This window comes from Mustelus asterias, chromosome 3 (assembly GCF_964213995.1).
Source record: "Mustelus asterias chromosome 3, sMusAst1.hap1.1, whole genome shotgun sequence".
Taxonomy (NCBI): domain Eukaryota; kingdom Metazoa; phylum Chordata; class Chondrichthyes; order Carcharhiniformes; family Triakidae; genus Mustelus; species Mustelus asterias.
Window position 1 is genome coordinate 63,974,302 of NC_135803.1, and position 26,451 is coordinate 64,000,752.

The 26,451-nt window shown below is 41.9% G+C and overlaps 1 protein-coding gene and 1 pseudogene across 3 annotated transcripts in view; one reads left to right on the forward strand and one right to left on the reverse strand.

Annotated features, from left to right (window-relative positions):
* Nucleotides 1-26,451, reverse strand: part of ppp2r3a (protein phosphatase 2, regulatory subunit B'', alpha) — a 376,640-nt gene that overhangs the window by 165,524 nt on the left and 184,665 nt on the right. For all 3 annotated transcript variants that reach the window (XM_078209070.1, XM_078209069.1, XM_078209071.1), the window contains one exon: nucleotides 18,688-21,397. In XM_078209070.1, the coding sequence (XP_078065196.1) occupies nucleotides 18,688-20,826 (2,139 nt within the window). In that variant the 5' untranslated portion in view covers nucleotides 20,827-21,397. The remainder of the gene's footprint in view (nucleotides 1-18,687; nucleotides 21,398-26,451) is intronic.
* On the forward strand, nucleotides 21,855-22,031 carry LOC144491905 (U2 spliceosomal RNA; annotated as a pseudogene).

The window sequence follows — 26,451 nt, forward strand, 5'->3', positions numbered from 1 at the left end:
CGAAAACATTCCCGTGTCCGGAACCCTGCCGTTGACTCAGGATCCGGGCGCGGGGACAAAAGCCACAGGCCGGACATTTGCAGCCGCTCCGCGCGGTGACCCATGGGAATCCCCATCCTCTTTACCAGCCTATTGTCCAATCAGAGCTGCCGTCCTGTGACTGACAGTTCATTAAACGAATCAGCAATTGAGACATCTGTTACCCAATTGCCGCTCTGCATTGACTGAGTGACAGCTGCTTTATCCAATCCGTAAACTCAATCTGTCTGAAATGAGCGCGAACAATGACAATGATGGCGGCAATTCAGACCAATTCAGTTATGGAAGGAAAAAAGAAAAGAAAAGTGGACAGTGAGTGCCGCCTGTTTACTGAAGAATGGGGTGTAAAGTACTTCTTTGTACAAGCAGGTGATAAAGCCTTATGTGTCATATGCAACAAAACTGTTGCAGTTTTGAAGGAGTACAATGTACGTCGGCACTATGAGACCAAACATGAACCAAGTTATTCTCAATTCACAGGAACACAGCATTCGGAAAAATTTGAATCAATGCAACGCAGGTTGCTTTCCCAACAAGCTTTTTTACGCAGAAGATAACTGAAAATGAAGCTTTAACCAGGGCTAGTTACAAACTAGCTTATGTGTTGGCTAAAAGAGGAAAGCCATTCACCGATGGAGATCTCATCAAAGAGTGTATAATGGAAGCAGTGGAAGAATTATGCCCAGAAAAAGCAAATCTGTTCAAAATCATCAGTCTTGCGCCAAATACTGTTGCTCGTAGAATTGAGGATATAGGAAGCAATATATTTAATCAAATTGCAGACAAAGCAAGAAATTTTCAGTTGTATTCTCTCGCACTTGATGAATTGACTGATGTGTGTGACACATCACAACTCCTAGTATTCATCCGTGGCATCGACAGTGAATTTAATGTGACACAAGAATTGGCATCAGTGCATAGCATGCACAGCACAGTAACTGGAGAAGACATCTTCAAAGAATTGCAAAAAACTGTGTTAGAATATAACCTGGAGTGGAATAAACTGCAATGCGTGACAATTGATGGAGGAAAGAACATGTCTGGGGCGAAGAAAGGTTTGGTTGGACAAATCACAAAAGCTTGTGAGGTTGGTGGATTCTCAAAGCCCATGTTTCTGCATTGCATTATCCATCAACAAGCATTGTGCGGAAAATATGGGATATGTCTTGCGTTCTGAAGCCTGTTGTTTCAAAGTGAATTTCATTCGCTCTCACGGGCTTAATCATCGCCAGTTCATTTATAAAACTAATTTTTTTCTTTGGCCGCCGAAAATGTGTAAAATATACGATGTGGCCCTCGTACTGAAAAGTTTGGAGACCCCTGCCATAGATTGTGGGAGGAACTTTCCCAAAAAATGACGAAGGGGATAATTCTCTGACCTTGCCATGCCTGGCACCGATTGCACTGATCCCAGAGAATTATGCGCGGGCATAAAAGTTCATTTTGTGCCCAGTGCCAAACAGTTTGCGATTCTCCCAGACCCTCCCTAATGACGTGAACCAGTTCTGGATGTGAGGTCGATTAGCATAGCTAAAGTAGCATTTAAATATGCATAACCCATTCAACTCCCAGCGTATGGAATTCTCCGGCCTTCGAGCATGACGCTATAGCGGCGAGAATCACTACTGGTCTCCACTAGCAGAGATCTGACGCGATGGTCATGCCATGGGGCTCGGAGGCCATGAAGCCCCCGGGTTGTCAGGGGGGCATGGACGGGAAGGGCCCATCAGGAAGTGCCCACCTGGCAGTGCTCAACTGGCACACCGATAGTGCTCGGCAGTGGTTACCGGATAGCCCAGCGGTGTCAGTTGGCACTATCAGTGTGCCAGTTAGACACCACCAGTATGCTGGGGCAGTGCCAAGGAGGGAAGGCTGGGGGTCCTGCTGGGGGACCCATCGGGAAGGCCCCGAATCTGGCAACCCATGTTGAGGAGGAGGTGGGGGAACATGCTGCCAATGAGGGTGGTGGGGTCCTGTTGTCCATGGGGTGAGGGAGATGTGTCCCAGTGCACTGTAAGATTGGGCCGTACTTACGCAACAGCGCCTGAGCACTCTGAAGCTGAGGTCACCGGCATGTTTCGGGCCCACCCCCCTGAGCACTGGCGCAAAACTCTCCAGAAAGTGACTGTGTGCGATATTATGGCTTGTGAGTGCTGAGCCGGTAAGATAGAGTGAGAGCAAAACAAATTGGGTTCACGCCCGATTTATCGCTGGCACTGTTTTGTGGGCAAAATCAGCCTTGCACCCAGAAAGGGCGCAAGCTGATTTCAATGGTAATGACATGATTAACATGTCATTAATGAGCCCCAGGCACTATCGTCCGGGCTCACTTATTTTAGCCCCCTCGTTGGTCGAGATCCTCAATGGCGAGGATCACAGATGGTGCCTACGAAGGGGGACCAGGCATGAAGGCCTCGCCAGTGGGAACGGAGGCCATTGAAGCCCTCTGGTGGTCAGGAAAGGGCTGGGCAGTGCCAATGGGGTGGGCCTGAGGGGGCAGGGCCTGAGGGGGTGGGAGATGGAAGCTCAGTCGGGGGCTGGGAAGGGGGGGAACTCTGAAGGGGGGTGTTGACCATCTGGGGTGGTGATCAAGGGGGCGTGTGGCAATCGGCTAGGACGGTGATCGGGGGGGTGGAGAGGTGATGTCTAGGGTGGCAATTGTGGGGGGAATGTTTGGGGCGGCAATTGGGGAGAGCTGATGTTTGGAACGGTGATGGGGGGGGGCGATGATCGGGGGGGGGGCAGGGTGTTGTGACAGCTTACTATGTGAGCAAGGGCACCCCTAGAGCTCAGCAGCTGGCTTCACAGGTGAGCTGATGCTCTATACCACCGCACTGGTGAGAATTGCTTGATGGCTTCTAGTTTGCACAGAGTGCTGTAAATTCCTGTTATTTACCTCGCTGAAAAAAGAAAGGGCGAGAAAACCTACCATTTTCTCACCTGTTCAACACTTAGGCCGGACTGTGACAACCATTAATGCTGGTGGGATTTTTCATCATGTGGCAGTGAACGGATATTTGGCTTGGCGCCAAATTCCCCACCCTTGCTGCAGCGGGAACATGATGTGAATGGCCGGTAAGCTTGCGCTCTTTGGGAAAAAATTCCACCATTGAGTGTGGGAAGTTTGCAGTTGGCCAGTGCCTGAGAGACCAGTGCGGATCACTCCATTATTCCCGCTGTTATGACACTTAGAAATATTTTGGGAGAATTCTGCCTTAAGTATCATAAGGGCGAGAAAACCGGAGCGATCTATGCCAGTCTGTCTGGCACAGATCAGACCGCAACCGTCTCACACTTGTTATTTTTTGGGAGAGTGGTGAGTTCTGCACCAGTTCTGGGAGGGGCGGGACCTAAACACGCCGCTGAGCCTGGATGCAAAGCAATCGGCTGCCATTTTGAAAGGGCATCCCGATCTCACAGTGCACTGGAAGAGCCTCTCCCTCCTCACCGCGGACGTTGAGGCACCATCCCCTTCATCAGTGGCATGTTTTCCCACATGCCCTCCCCAACACAGACCGCCAGCATTGGCACTGGGGCCTTCTTAATGGGTCCCCCTTCATGACCCCTGACATATCCCCTTCATGCCTCACCCCTGCATAGCCCCCCTGCATAGCATCCCCATCATAGCCCACCCTTCATGACCCCTACTCAGGCATGTCCCCGACCACCCGGGGCTTCAGTGGCCTCCGAGTCCCCTGGCATAGCCATCATGCCTGGTCTCCACTGGAATCACCAGCTGTGATTCTTGTCGAGTCCTTGCTCCTTCCGACCTCCCCAGGGTCGGAAGATCATGGGAGCTATGAGAATCCGGAGTTGGATGGGCTAAGTGTATTTATATGTTATTTTAAATATGCTAATCAGCTTCACGCCCTTTTTTGGCAAGATCCGGTTTGCACCAGCAGCAAGGGACCAGGACAATTGCAAACCGTTTGGCACCAGACGCCAAACCCCTTTTTAATCCCGCATGCAATTCTCCGGGATTGGTGCGATCTACGCCAGGCACAGCAAGACCGGAAAAGCGTGGCCTATGTGTTGAAGTACTGGACTGGATATTGAATCAACAATCTTCTGCTTTAGAGGAGATTGTGCTCCTTATTTCTTCAAAGTAAGATCAATGAAAATTATAAAAATTCAACTGCGATGAAAGTTCCACAATTTTACCATGCAGCTGTCAATCCCTGATCCAGTGACTTCATTCAAATAGTGGTTTCTTTAACGAGAGAAAATAGGAGTTTTATCTTTCAATCCGTTAAAAGAAGCCCTTTTAACCTTTTAATTGTGGAGTCTTAGCAGGATTTTTATAGGAGTGGTGTAGAGTAGATTGCTTTAATAAATAAGTGTTAAAGGGAGCTTTGAGTACATGCAGTTTTCCACCTAAATGAAATTTCTGGTGAACACATGCTCTGTAATGGAGATATAACTTTGTAACCAGGCCATTAAAGTATTGAAGATTTTAGATATATTACTAGATTTTTGACAGCTTGATCAAAGATTGACATAAAGCAACAACATTCACTCCTGAGACTACACCTAGAGAATGAAATGGTCTGAAGCTGCAAATAGTTGGTCTCAAGTTGGAAGTAATTTAGTATGAAATATGTTGTCTTCAAATGCTGCTACAGTGTACTAGAAACCTAACAATCTAAGAACAAGTAGTTGTGTTGTCTATGGCAGCCTTTAATGTTTGTATAATTGGCATGATGAGGCATAATTCTATTCAGTAGGAGCATAAGACTCACCTTTTGGGAAATAACTTTAGACTGTCTGACCTCAGATGCCATAATGGCTGTTCAACACCTTAGCAAGCAGGAAATGAGGCCTCTTGACCTCCATAACCATAAGTCATCCAGTGGCCTCAGGGATACCTGATTCATCCAGTTATCCATATGCATTACATACTTGCATACTGTGACTGCATGAATAAGAGAGGTATGTCTTGCACACACAAATGTGTTCATCATTTACCAGATACGAGGCAGCATTGAAAGCACATTATCTGCCATTAAAATTCCTCAAAGCATACCAGTTGAATACTATCCCCCAACTCCCAAAGAACCTGACCTAATGTGAGAAAAAGTGTCATGAAAGGAAGAACGGAAACTCCATTCAAAGACAGAGAGCTATCACAGCATAACACAACCAATCCCTTCATTGACGTGTCAGACAACACCCCACTGGATGAGCCATCTTCCATCTGTAGAACTGTTACCGTAAGAGAAGCATAAGGGATCACAGCATCAATGAGCAGGCAAAATAGCAAACTGCCAAACTCCATCTTAAGAGATGAAGAGGCTTTTGTAAAATACCTAAAATGTAATAGCTTCAAGTATCCAAATATTACACAGAAATACATATAAATTACACCACATCTTGTGATGCAGTCGGTAGCATCCATGCCTCTGAGCCAGAAACTCCTGATTCGAGTCCCATCCCAGGACTTGGTGGCCAAGGAAGGTGAGTTCATAATGTGGCCAACAGGTTGAGTATCAACTTGCAAAATCCTTCCAACACAAGGCAATGGCAGACAGTAAGAGCGGGAGAGACTCCTGGTCAGCCATGCTTGATGTGAAGTGGCACTTCTCAATCTATAAGCTTTTGATGAAAGGCTAGTGATCTGTTCCAGAGAAAACTAGCTGTGGAAACAGAGGAAAGTCTGCACCACTGGGTGCGGGAAAAGAAATAGCAACAACACCACATCACAGGGCATTCATCTCAACTTGCTTATGCTGGCATTTACAACCCTCATGAACTTCCTCTTCCCAATCTTCCGCATAATCCTTTTATTCCCTTCTCTCTTGTGTATGTATCCAGCCTCAACTTGAATGTGTCAGTGCTATTGGCTTTAAGCAATTTCTGTGCAAGAAATTCCTTCATTTGATCTCTTAGTAGCTGTCTTAAATTTATTTTGATTGTTCTAACTTTATAATGCATGTATAATATATGATTTCTCCGTGACTTAAGGTTTCTTTTATAATTGCTAATATTTTATCCATACACTTGCCTACTAGATGGTGTCACACAAAGAGGTCTGGAGACTTGAACATAGACCGTTTACTGTAACTCACAACTATATACATCTTCAAGGCACAACTCTGCATGCTGGCTCCTTCCAAACTCTACTACACACAGTCTATCATCATGAGATTCTTCTCATCACTACATGGGCAGTACTGCTTCCCCAGTCCCACATTAATCCTCTCTCTGTCCTTATACTATAATGGCAACACCTAATTTCATCCCCATAATATGAATGGCATTTGGGATACACTTTACTTGCTTCTATAAAATAGTTTAAATTATCAATAAAAAAGTCTTAATTGTAAGATTACTTAAATTATTAATATGTTACTTGCATTTGCCTGGCATCTTATATGGAGAATAATAAGATTGAACATAAAAATTTGACACTGAACCAGGATTACAACAGGTAACTAAAAGCTTGGTCAAACAGATAAGTTATAAGGAGGGTCTTAAGGAGAAAGATGTAGATAGGCAGAGAAGTTGGAAGGGAATCTCGAGCTTGAGGCCTAATTGATTAAAGACCCAATTAACAATGGTGACAATGGTGAGAATGCACAGAAGTCCAGATTTGGAGATAGAGCTGGAGAACGTTGCAGAGATGGGGAGGAGCGACATTGTGGAGGAACTTGAACACAATGGGGCAAATGTCAAAATTGAGGCATTGGTGAATTGAGAGCCAAGATGGTGTGATGGGTGAATGGGACAATGTGGTCCAGAACATGTGCAACAGAGTTTTTCATGAGTTAAAGTTTGTGGATGGCAGAAAATGAGGAAACCAACTATGAAAGTGTTGTCAAGTCTGGAGGTTAGAAATGCATGGTTGAATATTTCAGTAGCAAGTTAAGCAGGAGTGGGGAAATCAATGGCACAGCATTTGTAAATAATCCAATGAAGTAATTCAACATTCCAATAGCATCGGGTATCAATTTATTGAATTCCATTCATTTATGTCTATTGATCTAAGGCGGCAAATCTAATGCTGCAAATATTGACAATTACAGCAGCATTCGGTTTTACAAAGTCTATTTTTTTACAGCTCCTAAACACCATGCTACAATAATTACATGTTGTAATTTGATTAAAAAGGCCACTTTCAAACTATTAGGTCAAGAATATTGGCTTAATCTCTAAGCAAAGAGGCTTGCCTCATGGAAAGAAAAATTAAGCTGCTCACACTTTGAAAATCAGTGTGTCAACGTCATGGTTAAAGCACAGGTCAAGAAGGCAATATCCTTCAGCTTATCATGCACGCAACAAGCTGCTTGTTAACTACTGAGATTAACACGTCAGGTTTAATCATAGACATATGGCACTGTAAGAGGCTGCCAGCATAACTTTTCATACCTTGCTCATGCCAGAAGCAGATCATATTCTGAGAAGGTATTCCAACACCCAGTAATGACCTCAGAAGATGCACGTTTTGTTTTTCACAGTGGCGACAGTACGTCTCCAATGGAATTCTGAACTATGCAGGGTTTCTTAAGCCTCTTCAGCAAGAGCCCATCGATCTTCCATTGCAGGTCAAGTTAAAGAAGCTGCGAAATGGCTTGAAGAGTTGTTTATTGATCTTAAAGCTGATTCTTATCTTAGGTGCCTTCATTTTGATTTTAAGAATATTCCAAAAAAGTTAAATATCAGAAAGTTCTGTCATTATAAAGACCAAAGTTTGAATTAATTAGTCTTTCTACGGTTGGTAAAGAGTAAGGTGTGTGTGATAGGAGTTGTTATCTTCATTGAGTAATGTGGTTGTGCAAACGTAGAAATTGATGAGCAGACACGGTAATGGTACAGACACGGCAGACACGGTAATGGTACATTCAAAATGCTTTTAGGAAGAGCCTGCCTGGGTTTTGGTATGTGTATTCTGAGAGCTAATACCCCACAAAGGCTGGCCAATGGAGAAGTCACACTAGCTTAGCAGCTGGCAATAAGTTGCATCCTTACCTAGGAGAGCAGGGAAGAGGGCTTGTGTTGCAATATTGATAGAAAATGGAGACTTCTCAGTAACAACAACTTTGATTTGGACAAGATGCAGATTTCGGAGAGTCAGTGCAGACTTGATGGGCCGAATGGCCTCTTTCTGCACTATAGGGTTTCTATGGTCTCTATTAGCAAGTGATACCAGGTGGGCCAATGAGATCTTTATGACCCAAAGGACTTGGATTCAAATCTCTCAAGAATGCATGTGTTCAAATCAAAGAGAGGTCTTGTTTTCAAACTACTGGGGGCAAATCCTCGATGCAGAGCTTTCTGGGCCTTATCATTGCCCTCAAGTGTACTCTGTTAAAGATCAGGGAAAGTGCCCAGAGTGGGTGCATTACTGAGGCAGGCATTCACCTCAGCGCCAAGCTAAGGGGGTCCCTTACAACAATCCTCATCAAGCGACAGAGAGTGGGCACTGCCAGCTATCCATAGGAACAAGTAGCAACAGAGCGAGTAGCTGAGTTCATCACAGGGCCACCTCAATCCCACATTTCTCCCACTGGCAACCAGCAGCCTGCCAGCCAGTATACATGACATCCACGGAGTAATCATTCAGAAAATGACACAGATTAGGGCTGGAAATTGTACCTAATACAGCAGCATTGAAAGAAAGGACTGTGGGAAAGGATACCAACATCATTCACATGAAACAGAGTAGGTGAATGAATTGGTTGCACTTTATTTGAACTTTGTCAACAAAGTTTGTGGAAAATAAGCTAGCAGCGCAGTAGGAAGTAGGCATCGATTGTAGCTGAGAGAGTGCGGACAAGTGTTGCAGACTGTGTTCGGAGACACTTTTCTGATTACATGTTCAAAGAAGGATTCCTTATAAGGGGCAGCTCAGTCACTCATTGATCAAATGCTGGTGCCTATTGCATGTTCTTTAGACTGACAGCAATACCCAGGTTATAATTCCTAAGCAACAAGATTACTGAATAGGTTATCATCAACCTTGTGAGCCAAGATGAGAGGACTTAAACTTTTGATTCTGCCAATCACGTTTCATTTTAAAGGAATTATTTTCTTTTCTTTTAAAGAAACAGGATGTTTGGGGCAGTGCCCCATTATCAAAATTGTACTGTTCACATAATCTATAAGCTTTTCATAGTTCTGAGACCACACCTGTCTAAAAATGGAGGGGGTGTGATGACCAACATAAAAGAACTTTTATGTGTTATGCATGGTTGGAAATGTTGATCTGTGCCGGGTTTGCTGATTTTGGCTAAAAAGGCGCATTCGGCCTTCCAGCGCTTTTGATTTTAATTTGATTTGATTTATTATTGTCACATGTATTAACATACAGTGAAAAGTATTGTTTCTTGCAGAGCAGGAAAACAAAGCATACCGTACATAGAGAAGGAAAGGAGAGAGTGCAGAATGTAGGGCGGGATTCCCTGACCACACTCACCTCAAAACTGGAGAATCCCGCCCGAGGTCAATGGACCTTTGCATGGTCCGCCCCCCCCCCCCCCCCCACTACAATTCCCATGGGACGGGAGAATTCCAGCCGTAATGTTACAGTCATAGCTGATCTGATGGGTGAAAAAAGTCAGTCGTTGTTCACACTCTTTCACTGTCCAATGGTCTGAGTTGCTTTGTGCAATTCATGTGTCAGATAATGGTTGGATTGGTCTTGATAATATTGATGCCCAGCTCACACCCACTGTCTGGTTTCACAGCTGTAGAAATGAATGATGGATAAGAGTGGGGTTGGCACCCATTGCGATATTCAAGCATTAATCTATATACCAACTGAAGAGGAGAAAAAATTGGGAACAATTTAAAAAAAACAAAGTGAAGGAGAAATCCGGCAATTGGAACATACATGAGGAAGAAGGTTTCTTCTATTTCAATAGTTTGAGTTTTTTTAGTGCATTAGGGCTTTTACCATTCAGGCTGATTGTGGTCCAAAACCCCAAATAAATTGATGCTACATCATTTATGCATTAAGACTGTTAACCATTCACAAAATAAAGAACCCGGGCAATTCATGAGCAATGAAGTCTTCAGCAGTCATCTGGTCAGAATATGTCTGCAACGATTTATGGCATCTCACTAATGTCCAACACATATTAACCATGCATTTTAACTTAGAAGTCTTTAAGCAAGGTAATGACAAGTGGAAGTGAGAACACATGTAACCTGTCTCCAAAGTTCCAGGACCACTGATTTGGAATAAGGTTTTGGTATAATCGTCTGGCGGTAATTTAGATCAGCATTAGGATAGACTTCGGAACTTTTTTTTAACAAAACAAGTGGAAATGTTCAGAAACATGTTCTAACAGTTGTTATTGTTTAAACACAATAAATACTATATACAAATCAGAAGATTAGTTTGATTTGATGTGCAATAAGGTAAGCAAAGAGTTACTGTGAACCTGTTAGTTGGCGTATTATGGACTTTGGTGATCTAGTAATGTAAATAGTGAGGAGATCTAGCTATTAAAGGCTAATTGAATTCAGGCTGTTTTTAGATTACCAAAGGCCTTCATAGGTGAAGGATGGGTAAGCTGGGCTAGTGAGTGGGCTGCATGAGTGACTCTCTTTCATCTCAATGGGCCACAAGATTGAAATCAGGCTTGCTTATGGACCAAGACCATATGAATAAGATTGAACACATTTAACACATGCCGAATATTTCGTAACAAGTCATAAAAAGGCATAATCATTTATATATTAATAAAATTATCAACTTCAAATGATAAAAACAAAATAAATATTTACAATTTGGATCAGAGGGAACACACATCTCTCACAGTCAATGCTGTGTGCAGTCAGCATGCACCTCACTTCCCTTGCCTTTGTTTTATGTGCATATCACTTCAGCGCATCGGTAGGAAAAAAGCTATATGGATGGAAATCAATGAAATGTGGCAACCCTGTGCATGGGAAATGGTCAACAAAATATCTGTGCGCAATCAGAACCCACATGGGCCACCTATAGCCAACCACCAGTTTACAGAAATCTCCATGCTTCATATTAGAGGTAACAAACAGGATTCACAATGCTGCAAATGAGCCCTGCAAATCATCCATATAATGACGTCTCCATCAGCTCACAAGTGATGTTTTTTAGACGTACATCACATGCTCATCAACGTTGAGCACTGTCTTCATACTTTACTGAAGCCAAACATGCAGAGCTTTGAGACATAAGACACATTTCAGTAATTACTTTGTGATAAAATATAATTCCAGCATGTACTGAGGGATGGCATGTAAAAGATGTAAGAACAGCCCTCAGGCAATCCAAAACAAAATACACATGGCTTCCGCAATGAATGTAAACAAAAGTGGCTCACATTCAAATTCAGATCTCAATTGGAAATCACCAAAATACAAAGATCACTGCATTACACATTAATGCCTTCCATATTGACACAAGCTATTATACACCTACTTCAAATAGATATATTCAAGTTCCAGGGTTTCATTTATTCAGCTGTGCTGCCATTCTATGCTCTTTGCCTCCCTGAGCCAAAAAAGGCCCAAAGATGCAGCATCACTCTGTCACAGTGGGAATTCCTCAACTAACAGCTGCCCTCTTCAGCAACATAAATGGCGTCAGTGGGATTGCTAATAGATCTAATATTAAAGTGCTGCTGAAATGTAAACAGGTCACGCCTTAGCAGAAAGATTGAGTAACGCAACCAGATTTCTGTGTTCAAATGTCAATAGCAACGCTCGCCCTATCAATGGTTCTGCTTGAACATTAAGCACTGTTAAAAATAGGAAACCAGTAGCACCTTCCCTATACAAAATATACACAATATCTTTCATGCAATGTTAACACATTTCAACTTAATAGCGAATGAGAGTCAGATTATGCACTCACTCGCAAAAATTCTGGTTGTTTACTAGCATTGCATTAATGAGAAGAGAATACTTAAACTCGGCTGCAGCATTATCTGATACTTGTCCTTCCAAATTCGATCAGTAGTCAATCAAAATTAAAATATTACAGATATAATTGAAAACGCATGACCAATTTTTGCCAGAGTCATTGCGAATTTTATAAATTCCAACAAGCTGCAAACCCAGTATAGGAAATTTCCACTTAACGGTCCACCTCCAACAAGTAAAATGTCATAAAATCCCTACAGCGCAGAAGAAGGCCATTCGGTTCATTGAGCCTGCATCGGTAATAATCCCACACAGGGCCTATCTCCACTTATCCTATGTATTTACCCTGCCAGCCCCCTCACACAAAGGGTCAATTTAGCATAGCCAACCCACCTCACCCACACATCTTTGGACTATGGGAGGAAACCTGAGCACCCGGAGGAACCCCACGTAGACATGGGGAGAATGTGCAAACTCCACACAGACAGAGAACTGAGGCCGGAATTGAACCTGCGTTCCTAGCACTGTGAGGCAGCAGCGCTAACCACTGTGCCACCTTGCCACCATGTCCTAGAACATAACCTTCTCTTGTGTATAAGCTTTAATCTTACTTGTGGTCACACTTATCAGGATGCACTGTCTGGCAGAGCCTAGTAAAATAACTAATTGTAATTGTATTGCTTTCTACCAAATCCACAGGAGAACTAGTACGTGTATCATGATCATTCATGAGATCTCTGAATTCTTTCAAGCCATCCCTGATTATTTGGCTGTTAATGTTCAGGTGCGTTGAATGCTAAATAATGTCAACATTAGAAACATTACAATATAATTATGTCAATAAGTCTAACTGTTCGCTAGACGATCGTTTCCCTGTTGTATACACAGGCAGCTACAATACACTACAGATAATTTTGATCAACTTTGTTGCTTGATAAATATAGGCTAACAGGTTCTTGAATGTTACTAATTAAATGTGTGTCGCAAACACAAGTGATCTATCATCATGTAAACCCTGTTATCAGTTAAGATACACATCCTGATTTCCTGAAGGCTTTATTTTAATTTTGTCGTATTAATTTTTGAGTAGCAGATGGCAAAATCCAGTAATTGAATTGCATAGAGAAATAAAGCTTTATTTCACTTTATGCGTCAGAGCAAAAGGTGTTCCACAATTTATTACATTACTTATTGATTTTCAGTGATTCCTATTTGTCAGGCAAATGCACAGAGCTCCACTACATTAAATAAAGGTTTGTTTCATTGATACTATTGGCAATATCTACAGATCATGATGGGCTGTATAGTGGATTCAGCTCATTAACACTATCATTATGCTGCAGATTATACAACTACGTTTGCAGTTTCTAGCCCTGCAACAGAATTTGAACCAATTGCCGTTTAACTTTTACTATAACCTGCTCCTAGTGACTTTGCTTCAATCTTATGGTGCAGTTGGTTATTGAAAATTCAAACTCAGAGTTGAGTCCTGGTGAACTGGTTGTTGGTCAGTTGGAATTTGGACACTGATTGAAGGCAGACAAACATTGATTGCTGAGGGACTGAGAGTTATCATAGGTTACAGCACTGTCCTGTTAAATTTGGTGGCCTGAATTCAACTCAATATGGAAAAACGCCTTTAAAAATAAAGTTTATTTATTTGTCACAAATAAGACTTACATTAACACTGCAATGAAGTTACTGTGAACTTCTACTTTTTTTTACTTTTTACTTTTACTTTACAGATGCCTGCCTGCTTTACTTTTGTGCCCAGGAGATGGGTTCATGTTAGAGATAGGCCCATTGACTCTGAATCATTGAGCTGGAATCAAGCCCAAATGCAAAGCTAGGCTAATTGTGTTGCAGTTTCAATACAAAGGCCCACCTCTGACAATTACTGGGAGGCAAGACTATAAAGGAGACAGCTGACCCAGTACTGCATAGTCATCTCTGACCCTTATTATGTGAGTAATGAACTTTTCTCTGATTGTATGTGATGGTCAACAGGTTTTAACTGTAGTAGAGTTGGCCCAGCATGTGAAAACTGCAAATCCCTTGATGGTTGCTTCCATTTCTCATGAGACTGCATACATAGGGAATTAACTTAATTGCCCCCTTAAGGACCTCAATTGATGTTGGGGTGGGAAGGCTAGTCCATGGACCTTTCCACCATAGACTTGAACAGGGTGGAGGTGGGAAGGCTGCCATGCTCCTGCCTGATTAAATGTCCCCCGCCAGTATTCTCCCCACAAAGGACGGGCACAAGATTCTGCCCTATAACGTAGTACAAACTGGAAATTAAATTAAATTAAACTCAGTTAAGGTGTTTAGTCTTCAACAATAAGAATGAAATCTTGTAATATCCCTCAAAATGTAATATCCTACCTCTCAGCTTTTCTGCTCATCTTATTTGGAAAATAACACAATATTTGTGAGGTAAAGAGATATGGGATACAATACTACTTCTGTTAGAGTTTCTAATCTCAGCTGCTTCATGCAGGAGCACCAGATAAAAGTTGGATGTTTTGTTCAAAGTGGAAGGAAAAATGACCCTGTGCTGTTTGTGTGCTGAGAGAGCAGTTTTGGCTGCCTGCCAAACCTTTTGGTTGCAGAAGTGTATGCAGCCTGTGCTAAATGCACTGTTCCTTGTTGCATGCATGCACTTGTTGCATTCATGTTAAATGCACTGTTCTTTGTTGCATGCCTCAACAAGATGCAAAAAAATTGTAACTTACAGGCACTTCTTAAGCTAGCCTGCACTGCTCTAAGCTAATCTTTACTACTTAATGGGAAGGTGCACAGTGGCTGGTCAGGTGCTGACAGTGGTACAGAAAATCTGACTTGGGAAAGAGTGAAGAATAGCACAACACGGGAGAATGATGCTGCACTGTAAGCCTTGGTGGAGGAAATGAAAAGGGTGAGAGAAGTCCTGTATTTGCAGGAGGCTCTTCAGACACATTGATAGTGGAAGCAGATAGTCATGGAGGTCAATGCTAGAACCCAGCCCTGCCATAGTAATGTACCAAGAGGCTCCTAGTTGAGGCTCCCTTTAATTAGTGCTGGGGCAGGAGAGATCCTTTATGTTGCTTAACGTGTATATAATTATGCAAGAATAAGAAAGGCAATTGGCTGGAGTGTGGAGATCCAAAATGGCAGTACAGGTATCAATTTAGCGTTGGAGACTGACTGATGTCATGATCAGCCTGCTCTCCATACTGCCAGCGGATATGTGCAGTGCATTTCATGGAAGAATTATGCACTCGTGCAACAGGTGCCATTTTGGTCAGCCTGATAATGGCACTTCCGGACGCGATTTAGCAGTCAATCTATCTTGCAGTAAAAGGAAAGGCAGTATAATAGGGGGGTAATGGATGTTGTAAGAGCAAAATTGCTCAAGATAAAACCTCTCTACCAAAGTACTTTTACTTCATGTTGGATGACAGCAAGCATACTTTATTTAGTTCTTCAATCTCTTTACTTACATTTTTTCTCCCTGATTGCCAGCCAACCCAACTGAGAATAAATGCAAATCGCACATCAAGAGCATTGGTGTTTCTGGCAGTTTAGTTCCTAAGTAGTGAAATCTCAATGTGTATTTTGAAAGTTGGGAGAGTGATTAAAATGTCAACTTAGTGTTTCACTGAAAGAATTTGATATCGTTGAATATGCTAACAACAGGAACTCAAAGAAATGTAATGGAAAAGATTAAAGGATTACACAACATAATCATTTGTAATTTACATCTGTCTAAAAATGTTTGAAAGCTTGAAATCTGAATATGATCCTTGAATAAACTGGCGGCTGATGTTTAAATATGACTCCAATTGCAATTATTGATGTGGAGCTTAAAATATTAGTACTGATAGAAATATTCAGCTCAGATTTTACTTTCAATGTTTCTCCCTACAAACAAAAGACGTGTTAAATGTGTATATAGATTTGCAGTAATATATATCTGAAATGATATCAACATGGAAAGAGGAAATAATCCTAATAATGTTAGAGTCAACACCTTCTGTTGCATGTGATGACAACTCCCTTCTTATGCATTCCTTTGAAGTTGTTATATTATCTATGCTTAAGCCAAACAGATATATATACATATTCTGCAGCTCTGAGTGATGTTCCTTTCCCATCTTCACTGGAATTTATTTCATGATTTTAAATTAAACCACAAAAGCAAACTACTCATCAATTTCAGGAAGATTTCCTCCTCTCATTACTTGTCACAAAATCATGAACATGTGCAATGATTTTGATCCGAATTGAACAGTTCTTCTGCTAATGCACTTAAGTAAGCCTCAAGCAGTTTAATAGCCTGTATGAGGGATGGATGGCCTTTAACCCTACATGTAATGTTGTAATGCGCCAGTAAAGAGCTATTATTGTGTGTTGTAATGTGATGGGTTAATGCGTGCAATGATCTGAGAGGGGAAGGGAAATGGTTTTGCAAATGTGCTATTAACACTGGCATTTGTATATCTAAGAGAAGATGGTGCAGTGATCACATAATACTGATTGCCATGGGGAAAAAGATGACTCTGATTCCCCACTCAAAATTTTACCTAATGAGACATTTTGATGTGAAAGGGAATATATTTGAATACATTTTTTTTGGGGGGTGGCATTTGTTTCAATCATACAAAATCTTATTTGGAGTCACGACTGTGGGCTGCTGCCTGCTGGCTGTTGGACTAGAGGTTTCGATTTTGGCATCTGGATTTTGGATGACCTGGATCTAAAGTATGAGCTAATAATAGTTCTCATTCCAGGTCCAAGAAAGTCCAAATATTCCTCAGGGCTCATTCCATATGAACACAATAAGCAACACAATTTTCAATACTATTATGTTAAAAAAGAGACTTTTTGAAAAACATTTCTTGGGATTTGGGCTTCACTGGCAAGGCCAGCGTTCATTACTCTTCCCTAATCTTCCTGAGAAGGTGGCAAGCCTTTTACTTGAACCTCTTTGAGTGGTTTTTGTACAGCAGAGTAGTTTGCATGGCCAGTTACCCACCTTGGAATGGTACTGGACTTGCATAAGGCTGGATCTCATGTTGGTGGCAGTTTTCCTACTCTGAAGAACATTCTCAGTGACCATCTAAAAGCTAAATGTTCACTTTTGCTAATACAGACCTTTGTTTTTTTCAAATTTCTAAACTACAATGGTGAGAATTGAACACATGTTTGCGATTGTCAATCCACGCCTTGGAATTAGTACTCTGATACACAGCAACTACACTGCAGTAACTGTTTTATCTGATGGTGACTTACAGAGAGTCAGGTTTGACATATTTATAATTTCATGCATTTAGTACTTTGGAAAATAATACAAACATATGTTTTGTGTACAAAACTCCCTTCTCAAAAGTTTGCATGATTTTGATTAGACCATTTTCCTTCTCCTCCCCGCGGCTTGTTTTCCAGCAGTGGAGGTGGCTCACTATTGGCCACCAGCAGGATCTTCCGGTCCCACTGACGTTTATGGCGTTTTGCGTGGCTTGTCCGTCTCACCGCTGGGGAGGGTGGGGTGAGTGAGGGTGGGGGGTTGGTCTCTCTGGTGGGAGCAGCTGGAAAACCTTACCCCATCTTTTTCTGACCAATGTAACACATATTGAATATTTCAACCAATACACAACAAAGGTCAGAAATTTGAATACAGAAATCATTTTTGTCCTTGGCGACAGCCCCGTTGTTTTAATTATTACAGAGAATTAATTTACTTTGACTAAAAAGCAAAGATGATTTTCAATTTTAAAGCATCCACCTAATGAGGTGATGAGTATGGGATATGTATGGGAATAAGGGAAGAGTAGCAGCATGAAACCAATGTAGGAGAGTCAGTATCTTGTTAGTACTGTACCTGATTATCTACTGCAGTCAATAGAAAAGGAAATTTGAGGAGTTGTGAATCACCCAGCTTACACAACTGCCTATGACCAATTCCACCCATATAATGTTATCCACCACTTGGCACATGCTAACTCATCCTTTTTCCATTGACTCTGGGACTGTTGTTCAACCACAATTAAATACCATTGACGTATGTTTGAACTACCCTCCTATATCTTTGCACATCTTTTGCTTTGAATATAGGCTGAAGAAAGTCTTGCATTTAACAATTTTTTTGTTAAATATGAGACCTGTCAAAGTGAAAATGGATATTTTCCACCCTAAATGGCCCAGAGGAAATCGATCCAGATCTTTCAGTTTTAGCATCAAAGTGAAATTCTACAATAAACCAGTGGACTAAACTTTTTCCACTTGTTTCAGTTCCAAGGAACAACATTTGCGGGTGCTCTCTGCATTCTAAAAATTGTCGCAGGAACCCGGCGACTATAAATAAACGAGAAGTTCCAGGTCTGAAATGGAAAGAATTCTGGCATGTTCCAGGAAGAATGCAGCATGATCCCCACTTGTCAGATACGGCTACCCATAAATGACACTGGATAAAACCCTGCATTCAAGTTTAATGTTCTAATTTAGAAACACAAAATTAGGTAATGTGCTCAAGTGAGCTAGCAAGGGAATCTAATTACCGTCAACTCACTACAGCGGGCTACAAAACCGTCAGAGGACAGCAAAACCATCAGAGCAGACAATAAAATAGAACAAAGTTTCCCAAAAGAGTGGGTTGACATATAAAAGGAGAATCACACAAAATAGGTTTCAATTTAAAAAAAGATTGAGGGGATGGAGTCCATTTAATTTTCCCTTGTTGATAATTGGAGTTGTTAAAAATATGGATAACAACTGAATTAAGTTATAAATCAAATATAACACGTAGAACTTGAGTCTTACCTTGATCACCTCTGGTGTCTGTTGAACTGACAGGTGTGAGCCAGTATCTTTAGTTACAACTGGCTGTATTGAGTGTGCAGTTTTGCAAGACTCAGAAGCCTGTGATAATGTATCTTGGAGTATCCGCATTACTTCCTTCTCTCTTGCCAAGATACCCTTACTACTCCCACGTTCAACCAGCTCCTGAGCAAACCCCTCAATACTCTCCAGGATGCGTAAGAGCAGGGCTGCATCATCCTCTTCAGTTTTGTTATTTTTATTTACATTGGTTCCTTTTGTGGGAGATGACAATGGCACAGTTTCTCTGAGTGACATTTCTAAGTGTTTTCTTCCTGACTCAGTGGTCAAAAAATTAACTTGTCCTGATTGCTGACTATGATTCTTTAAGTCAATGTCATTGTTTCTAGAAGAATCATATTCTTGCCTCGTGTTTATGGTTTGAGAAAAGGATTCCAAATCCATCAGTAGCTTCTCAATTTCTTCCTGTTGATGTGTCTTATCGTTATCTGTTTTAGCTTTTGATCTTGTTATTGAAGGTTCTGTGGAATTATGGTTTCTACTTACATTATTGGAAAAGCTGGGAGATTCAGAAGTTGGCTGCACATGTGACGTATTTTCACCCACATTATCTCTAATTCTAACTCCATCATCCCTTGCCCTCTTGCAAGTGTCAATAGGAGAGGCCTGCTTTTGAGGCTGAAGGTGTTTTTCAGCCTTTCCAAAATTGAAATAATCTTTCCCTCTTGATTCCTGCTCCAAAACCTTGTCAACATCACAATCCTCCTGAATATAAAGAGGCTCCATTGGTATCTTAGAAGTACTGTCAATATTCTTGGATAGGAACAGATCGTGAGAGGAAGGGTTATCAGAGCAATTTATGTGAGGTAGTATGTGGGGTTGATCTATAGCAGTTGAATCATTTTGTTGGATATCGTTCTCTTGAAGATGACCATTATATGAAGTACCATAAACTTTTTCGATAGGTATCACACTGTTGCCGTTGGTAGCTCGATGAACAATTTGAGTATCCGCTGGAGGAGGTAGTTTGGTAGATTGGGGTGGTGCTGACTGGACAACATCTTCATATCTGGGTGGTTGGTCATTCCCAAATGGAGGGTATGGCATTTGCTGCAGACTGTGTAGACTGTGTACCAATTCAGCAAGATCATGCTGATTATCCCGTCCAGATAACCCATGTTCAAGTTCGAAAGGTAACTTCTTCAGATAGCTTGAAAGTCTCGCCATGACGTTTCTGTAGATTAGGTCTGGATTGTTGCTGGCATCACTGTCATCATTATTATGGGATTTGCTCTTAATGCATTGCTTTATTATATCTGTGCATTTCTTCAGGTCTTCTGAGCATTTAAGTAGAATATCTAGGCAAATCTTTATGTCCTCTCCTGAGTCTGAGCTATCTGTTTTGTGCTTTCCTAAAAATTTGGCAATGAGATTATCTTCTGAGAGGTTTTGAAGGTACAACTGTGTGGCATTGCTGATATTTTGTTCATGCATTGTGATAAGGTTCGCCTCTTTCTGCTCAATGGCTGTTTTTTGTGCAAAACCAAAAGATGGGCAGTTCTCATTGCTGCCAACATGGTTAAATGTTATATCAAAGTCTGCAGATCTTCTGCTAGCCATATCTGGTTTCACTTTCCTCCCCTTCCTGAAGGTCACATGGCTTGCAGGGCACTTCACTTTGTCAAATGAAAACTCTTTAATTTTGCCGCTGGCCAGGTTTATGGCATCACTGGTAATGTCCTTTAGGTTGGATAAACCTTGCACTCCCATTCCCTTTTTGACCCTGGCGGCACCAGGCAGAAGCTGATGACTATCATCAGCAGCAACATCAGCGGAAGCTGCCACGCTTTCAGCAGCTAGAAATTTGTGGGTCATCTCCTGCGTACTTGCGAACCTTGGGCTGGATGAGGGAAGAGGTGAATGACTCAGCAGCTCTGAACAGACGGCATGGTGGACCACATTGCAGTCAATGCCAGCAGCATTTGGGAAGGCTTGGCAGGACCCATTACAGTAGTGTACAGTATGCTGGAAGCGTTGATCAATTATAATGCTGTTATAACAGTTCACAGTGCTGACAACAAGTCTGTATGTTGCTGCCATTGCAGAGAAACCCGGGCGCATTCGGGGGGGACGAGGATGCAACTTTCTTCTGACCCTTTCTCACAAGATGACTAATAGTCTCTGGTTACATTAACCCATTAAATTAATGGCCTTGAGGGTTCCAGCTGCATCATTCTCAGTAGAAATCTGTATATCCTCAGTACTTTCCGAGAACAAGTCAGGTTGTAACTACAGATGTAGGATCTAAGTGCTTGGCTCTTACAAGCCTTTTGAGGCCTGCTATTGAGACGTGTGGTCAAGTTGCAGCTGCTATAACTGTGTCAGTCAAGGCTTCCCTGGGTCAGAGGATCACATGTCACTTGTCAATGTTATACTCTTCACTCAGGAAAATGATGCAAAGTTCACCGTAGTCAAGGCGCCAGTCTCCATTCTCAATATTTGGGCATGTGGCCTAGATGCAGGCCTGTTAAAGCATCTAAACAGCATCACAATCCACAAAGAGATATTCAGGCGTGAAGTAATTTTGTTAAGGGATGGTGCTGCCTGCTGAGTTCCAAATGTGTGCAGCAGATGTGCTTTAGAATTCAACAGACTTGTTCAGCATTAGCCCGTCCTGTTGCCTATGAACCAACTGGAAGAAAGAGAGAGAGAGAGAGAAGCAACAATGTGACTTAAGAAACTGATTACATGAAAATTAAATTGAATTTAGTGTTTTGTTATTTAATCATGTCAGTACTCGTCAATCCAAGTCTAGTATTAGTTGTGTAGACATCCTTTTATCTTGCCATCATGGTAATTAAAATATAACTATTTGAGTGCAGCAATATTGCTGGTAGGGGACTGTCAAAATATTTACTTTGCTGAAGTGAAAGAAGACCTAAGCAAAATTACATTTTTTGAATCGCTAATAATAAATAGTGTTGAAAAACATGTCACAGTTGCACTGCCTACGGACCGTGAAACAGCAAAGAAAAGATCCCTAAATTACAGATTAAAGGGAGGTTTTCACCTCTAATCAGCACTGGGTCATTTCTTCGGTACAGAACTACAAATGAAATCACTTGAAAACAGGAGTGAATAGGGAACCTATCGCTTCTCGGCCTTTTGGCTAAGATCAAGTGTAGTATGAAGAGGATGCTGTGCTTGGTTGAGGCCATTAGGTTACATTTAAGCTTCATTTTCATATGAAGTAATTTTTAAAAGCGGCATCTCAGCCTTCTGGCTAAGATGCAAATGAGATCAAGCCTTGGAGGAGGAGACCTCCCCCTCCTCCGATCAGCTTGGCTCATGTAGATCAGGCCCAAGACAGGTGTGAAGGCCCTGTTTTGTCAGCTTGGATCGGAAATGCCTCAACTTGTTGAGACTCTGAACTGGACTTGATTTGATTGAATTGGAAAAGTATATTAAAAAAAATAGAAGGGAATTGTTTTGCAAAGGCAATAATGCAGCAAAAAGCTTCCTTTTTGAATTTATTAATAAGGGTATCCACAAAGCTTCAAAATTGTGAGCACGTTTTAATTCAAATTCGCAAAGCAGCATAAAGAACGTAAGGTTATCTTTCAATTTAGGAATATTTTATGAACTTCACAGATTAAGCTCAAACTACAGTAGAAACAAAAGTTAACATTAGGTTAACAGACTATGTGAAAGTTGAAATGGCCAAATAGGTAATTGTCCTGTGGAGACAATAGTTTCCAATGTTCCTGGCAATAAATCTGTCTATTCAACTGATTAAAATATCTCTCTAGTTCCATTTGAAAGAGATGTGTTGGTGAGCTTGACTGCAGTAATAAATCATTGAACTGTGTATCAGGAATGGGAAGATTACATTGGTTAAAATTAATAAATCAGCAAATGTTCACAAAAACAATACACACATTAATCCTACGATTATTCTGAAGGTTTCTGACAGCATTGGAGAACTGCCTTAAAATTGTGTGTACATTTTCTTCAACATGTATTTTCATTATACGTTTTATTGATTATCAATGGTTGATTAATTCTTCATGAGCTTGAAATGATCATTTCAAAATAATTAATCCTTCATCATTCAAAGACTAGCAGCACACTAACTATTGACATCTGCCAGAATAACCGCTGTCAGCAAACTAAAACTCTAAACTAAAATGATCTCATGCTCTGTACCGTACGCATTGTAAATCTAATGGGCAGTTATCAGATCTCAGAGTTCAGATGACAGCTATATATTCAGCTTCATCCTCATGGTTTATGATGCTATCTCCACCCAGAGCTATTATTTGCAGTCACTCCCAGGTATCCATTACTCTCGTTGCCTTGAATTTACAGCATGGGATATCAGTTTACTATCTTAATGAGTCTCTAACACATGCAAACCCATCACTACAGTCTAATAACTGGAAGGGATTTCACATGAATGTCTGGAATGTTCACATGACGATATCCTCAAATCATAATTTCATGATCCACTTAATAATTATGGGACACAAGACTTTGGCCACGATTCTCCCATCCCACTGTGCTAAAGAATTATCGCAGCGGGGTGGAAGAATCCCATGGCGGCCGATTCGCATGGTTTGCGCGAGCATTCGTGCCCTGTTTGCGCCTCCCAGTGCCGGATTTCCAACGGCATCTGCTCCGGAAATCGGTGGGGAGATGCAGAAATGATTTAAATAATCATTTCCATATAATTTAAATGAGAAAGCAGGCCCGGGACTGAATTCTCTGGACCTGCTAGACTCTCCCACCCAGCCAGAGTGTTTCATTCCAGTGGGGGTTACACTAGCTCCCCACTTTTGGGGAACTAGCAGCCCGACCCCACTGGAATGAAGGGGGGGGGGCAATTTGGGCCCCCTAGAGCGTTGGGCGGCAGGGGGGATGACCCCCTGGGCATTGGCACCTGGAAAGTGTCAGCCTGGGCCCCCTGGCACTGCCCAAGGGGCAAAGTGCCAATACCCAGGGGGCACCTTGGCACAGTCCATCGGGCCTATTAGGGGCAGGGCCTAGGGGGCGATCGGTGGGGGTGGGGAGTCCCGCTGCTACTCTGCATAGGGATCAGTGAGGGGCGTTGGGAGGCCAGCGATTGGGATGGCCTGCGGTGGGGGGTGGGTGCGGTTAGCTTGCTGGGGGGCTCGGCACTGCGGGCGTGGGTCGGGACTGCAGGGGGGGGTTACTGTCGGGGTGGTTGATCAGAGAGGGAGGGGCTGGAGATCGTGGCAGGCTGGGATGGGGGGTCAGGTCTGAGCCCAGGAATGTTTGGGGGGGCCAGCGATTGGGCCATGGGGGGGGCAGAGAGTTATGGGGGTCGGGGTGCTGGCCAGTGATTGAGCTGGCCAACAATCAGGAGGCTGGCAGTGCGGGGCCACTGCGCAAGCCCTGATGTCGGCACTGCCAGATTGATGCGTGCGCAGTAGCCTGCTCAGCACACTGATTTCAGCCTCTCCAGTGTGAATAGCCCCCTGAAATTTAATGATATTCACGTTGGTGGCCTCTGCAGTGCACAGAGTGTGGGGGATTCTTTGCTGAACTCCCACTGAAAAAAACAGCTTGAATTACTCCAGTTTTCACACAAATTTGACATTTAGAATTTTTTGGGGTGAATTCTGCCCTTTGAGTTTGACTTTAGACTTTTTAAAAAAGGGAACTGAGTGTTAAAGAATGTGATTCAAAGACTTGTATTTAGATAGCATGTTCACAACCTTGGGGAATTCTAACGTGCTTTACAACCAATGTAGTACTTTTGAAGTGTAGACACTATTGTAGGAAATACAGCAACCAATTTGCACACAGCAACAAAAAGCACTGTGATCATGGCTGGATATTCGTTTTAAATGATGTTGATGGAGGGATAAATACAGGGAGTAACTCCTCTCTCTTCTTTGAAATAGTGCCAAGGGATTTGTTATGTCCACCTGGAAGAGCAGACGAGGCCTCAGTCCAACATCAAAAGACAGCACCTCCAACAGAACACTTTCTCAGTAGTGCACTGAGAGTGACTTTTATGCTCAAGTCTCTGTTGAGGAATTTGAAGTAAGAAGTTTAACAACACCAGGTTAAAGTCCAACAGGTTTATTTGGTAGCAAAAGCCACACAAGCTTTCGAAGCTCTAAGCCCCTTCTTCAGGTGAGTGGGAATTCTGTTCACAAACAGAGCTTATAAAGACACAGACTCAATTTACATGAATAATGGTTGGGATGCGAATACTTACAACTAATCAAGTCTTTAGCCTGTCTTGATGCTCTCTCCACTCCCATTGTTTTGTTTCTTAAAGACTTGATTAGTTGTAAGTATTCGCATTCCAACCATTATTCATGTAAATTGAGTCTGTGTCTTTATAAGCTCTGTTTGTGAACAGAATTCCCACTCACCTGAAGAAGGGGCTTAGAACTTTGAAAGCTTGTGTGGCTTTTGCTACCAAATAAACCTGTTGGACTTTAACCTGGTGTTGTTAAACTTCTTACTGTGTTTACCCCAGTCCAACGCCGGCATCTCCACATCATGAGGAATTTGAACCCATAATCTTTTATCCAAAGTGTGCAAATGCTTGCAACTGAGCCATGTTGATACTTAACATGAAGCTAGTGCAGTTAAATGGAGTAGAAGTACAGAACAACATTGATCGAATCAAATGACGAAACAGGCTCCTGGGGCTGAATAGTGTATTCCGTTCCGATTACATCATCATTCTCTAGAATTAGGATTTGCAACTGAATCTCATTCAGATATCAGGCTGTTACAGTGCTGCAGCAAAAGAAGTAATTCAGAGTTTGAAGCATTCAATATGTCACTGGAGAATAAAATAGGGTTTATGAATTTTTACGTAACACGCAGCCTATAAGACATTAGAATTAAGTGACACTCCAAGAACCAGATAAAGTGTCTAATAGGTTCTGAAAAAATTTAATTAATTTTTTAATTTTCATAGTACAGCAGCCCTCAAATAGTTCAGTAGAATCCTGCGATTTCACCGCAACCTTCTGATCTCACAATTACAGGAAATATCTTGTTCAAAATTGTCAACATATCTTGTTACACAATACAAATGTGAGTTTTCAGTTACTGTCAACAGCTTATATACAGTGTGAGAAGTGCTTTTGAGCAAGTTATGTACAGCACCTAGAAATCCATTCCATGCAGACATGATGGAACTCACTTAGGTTCAAACATTTAGGTCGTTTTGACAGGAACTGACTGTAATGTTCTAACTATGTTAGGGGTTTTAACAGAAAGGAAAGAATGTGGTTTACACATGTGGATTCAAATTACAACAGATTTATTGAAGAGCTGTTCTCTACACTGCAGAATACAAAAATGAGAGTAAAACAACAACCTCTGCAAACACCCTAATGACATCACCATCAAATCGCGTGATCAAGTCTTTAAGCAACCTGCAACACTTTTAAATATATATAATTGACTCAATTCGTGGAACATGTTCAAAAATCTGAATTCCAAAGGATTCTTAGTACAATTTTACTTCAGGCTTGAATTTTTGGAGAAACTGCATCAATCAGTGTATTAATTTATTTAAGGGAGTCTGAATAGAAGTAAGTCCAACAAAGCAACCAACAGGTTTGAGAGAGTTTGAATTTTCACCTAGATAGCAGACTCAAACTCAAATTCTGAGCAGTTTATCTCAGCCATACCCATCTGTAGAAAAGAAGAGACACTTCTTAAAGGGCAGTGGCAAGAAAAATCAGGGGGAGG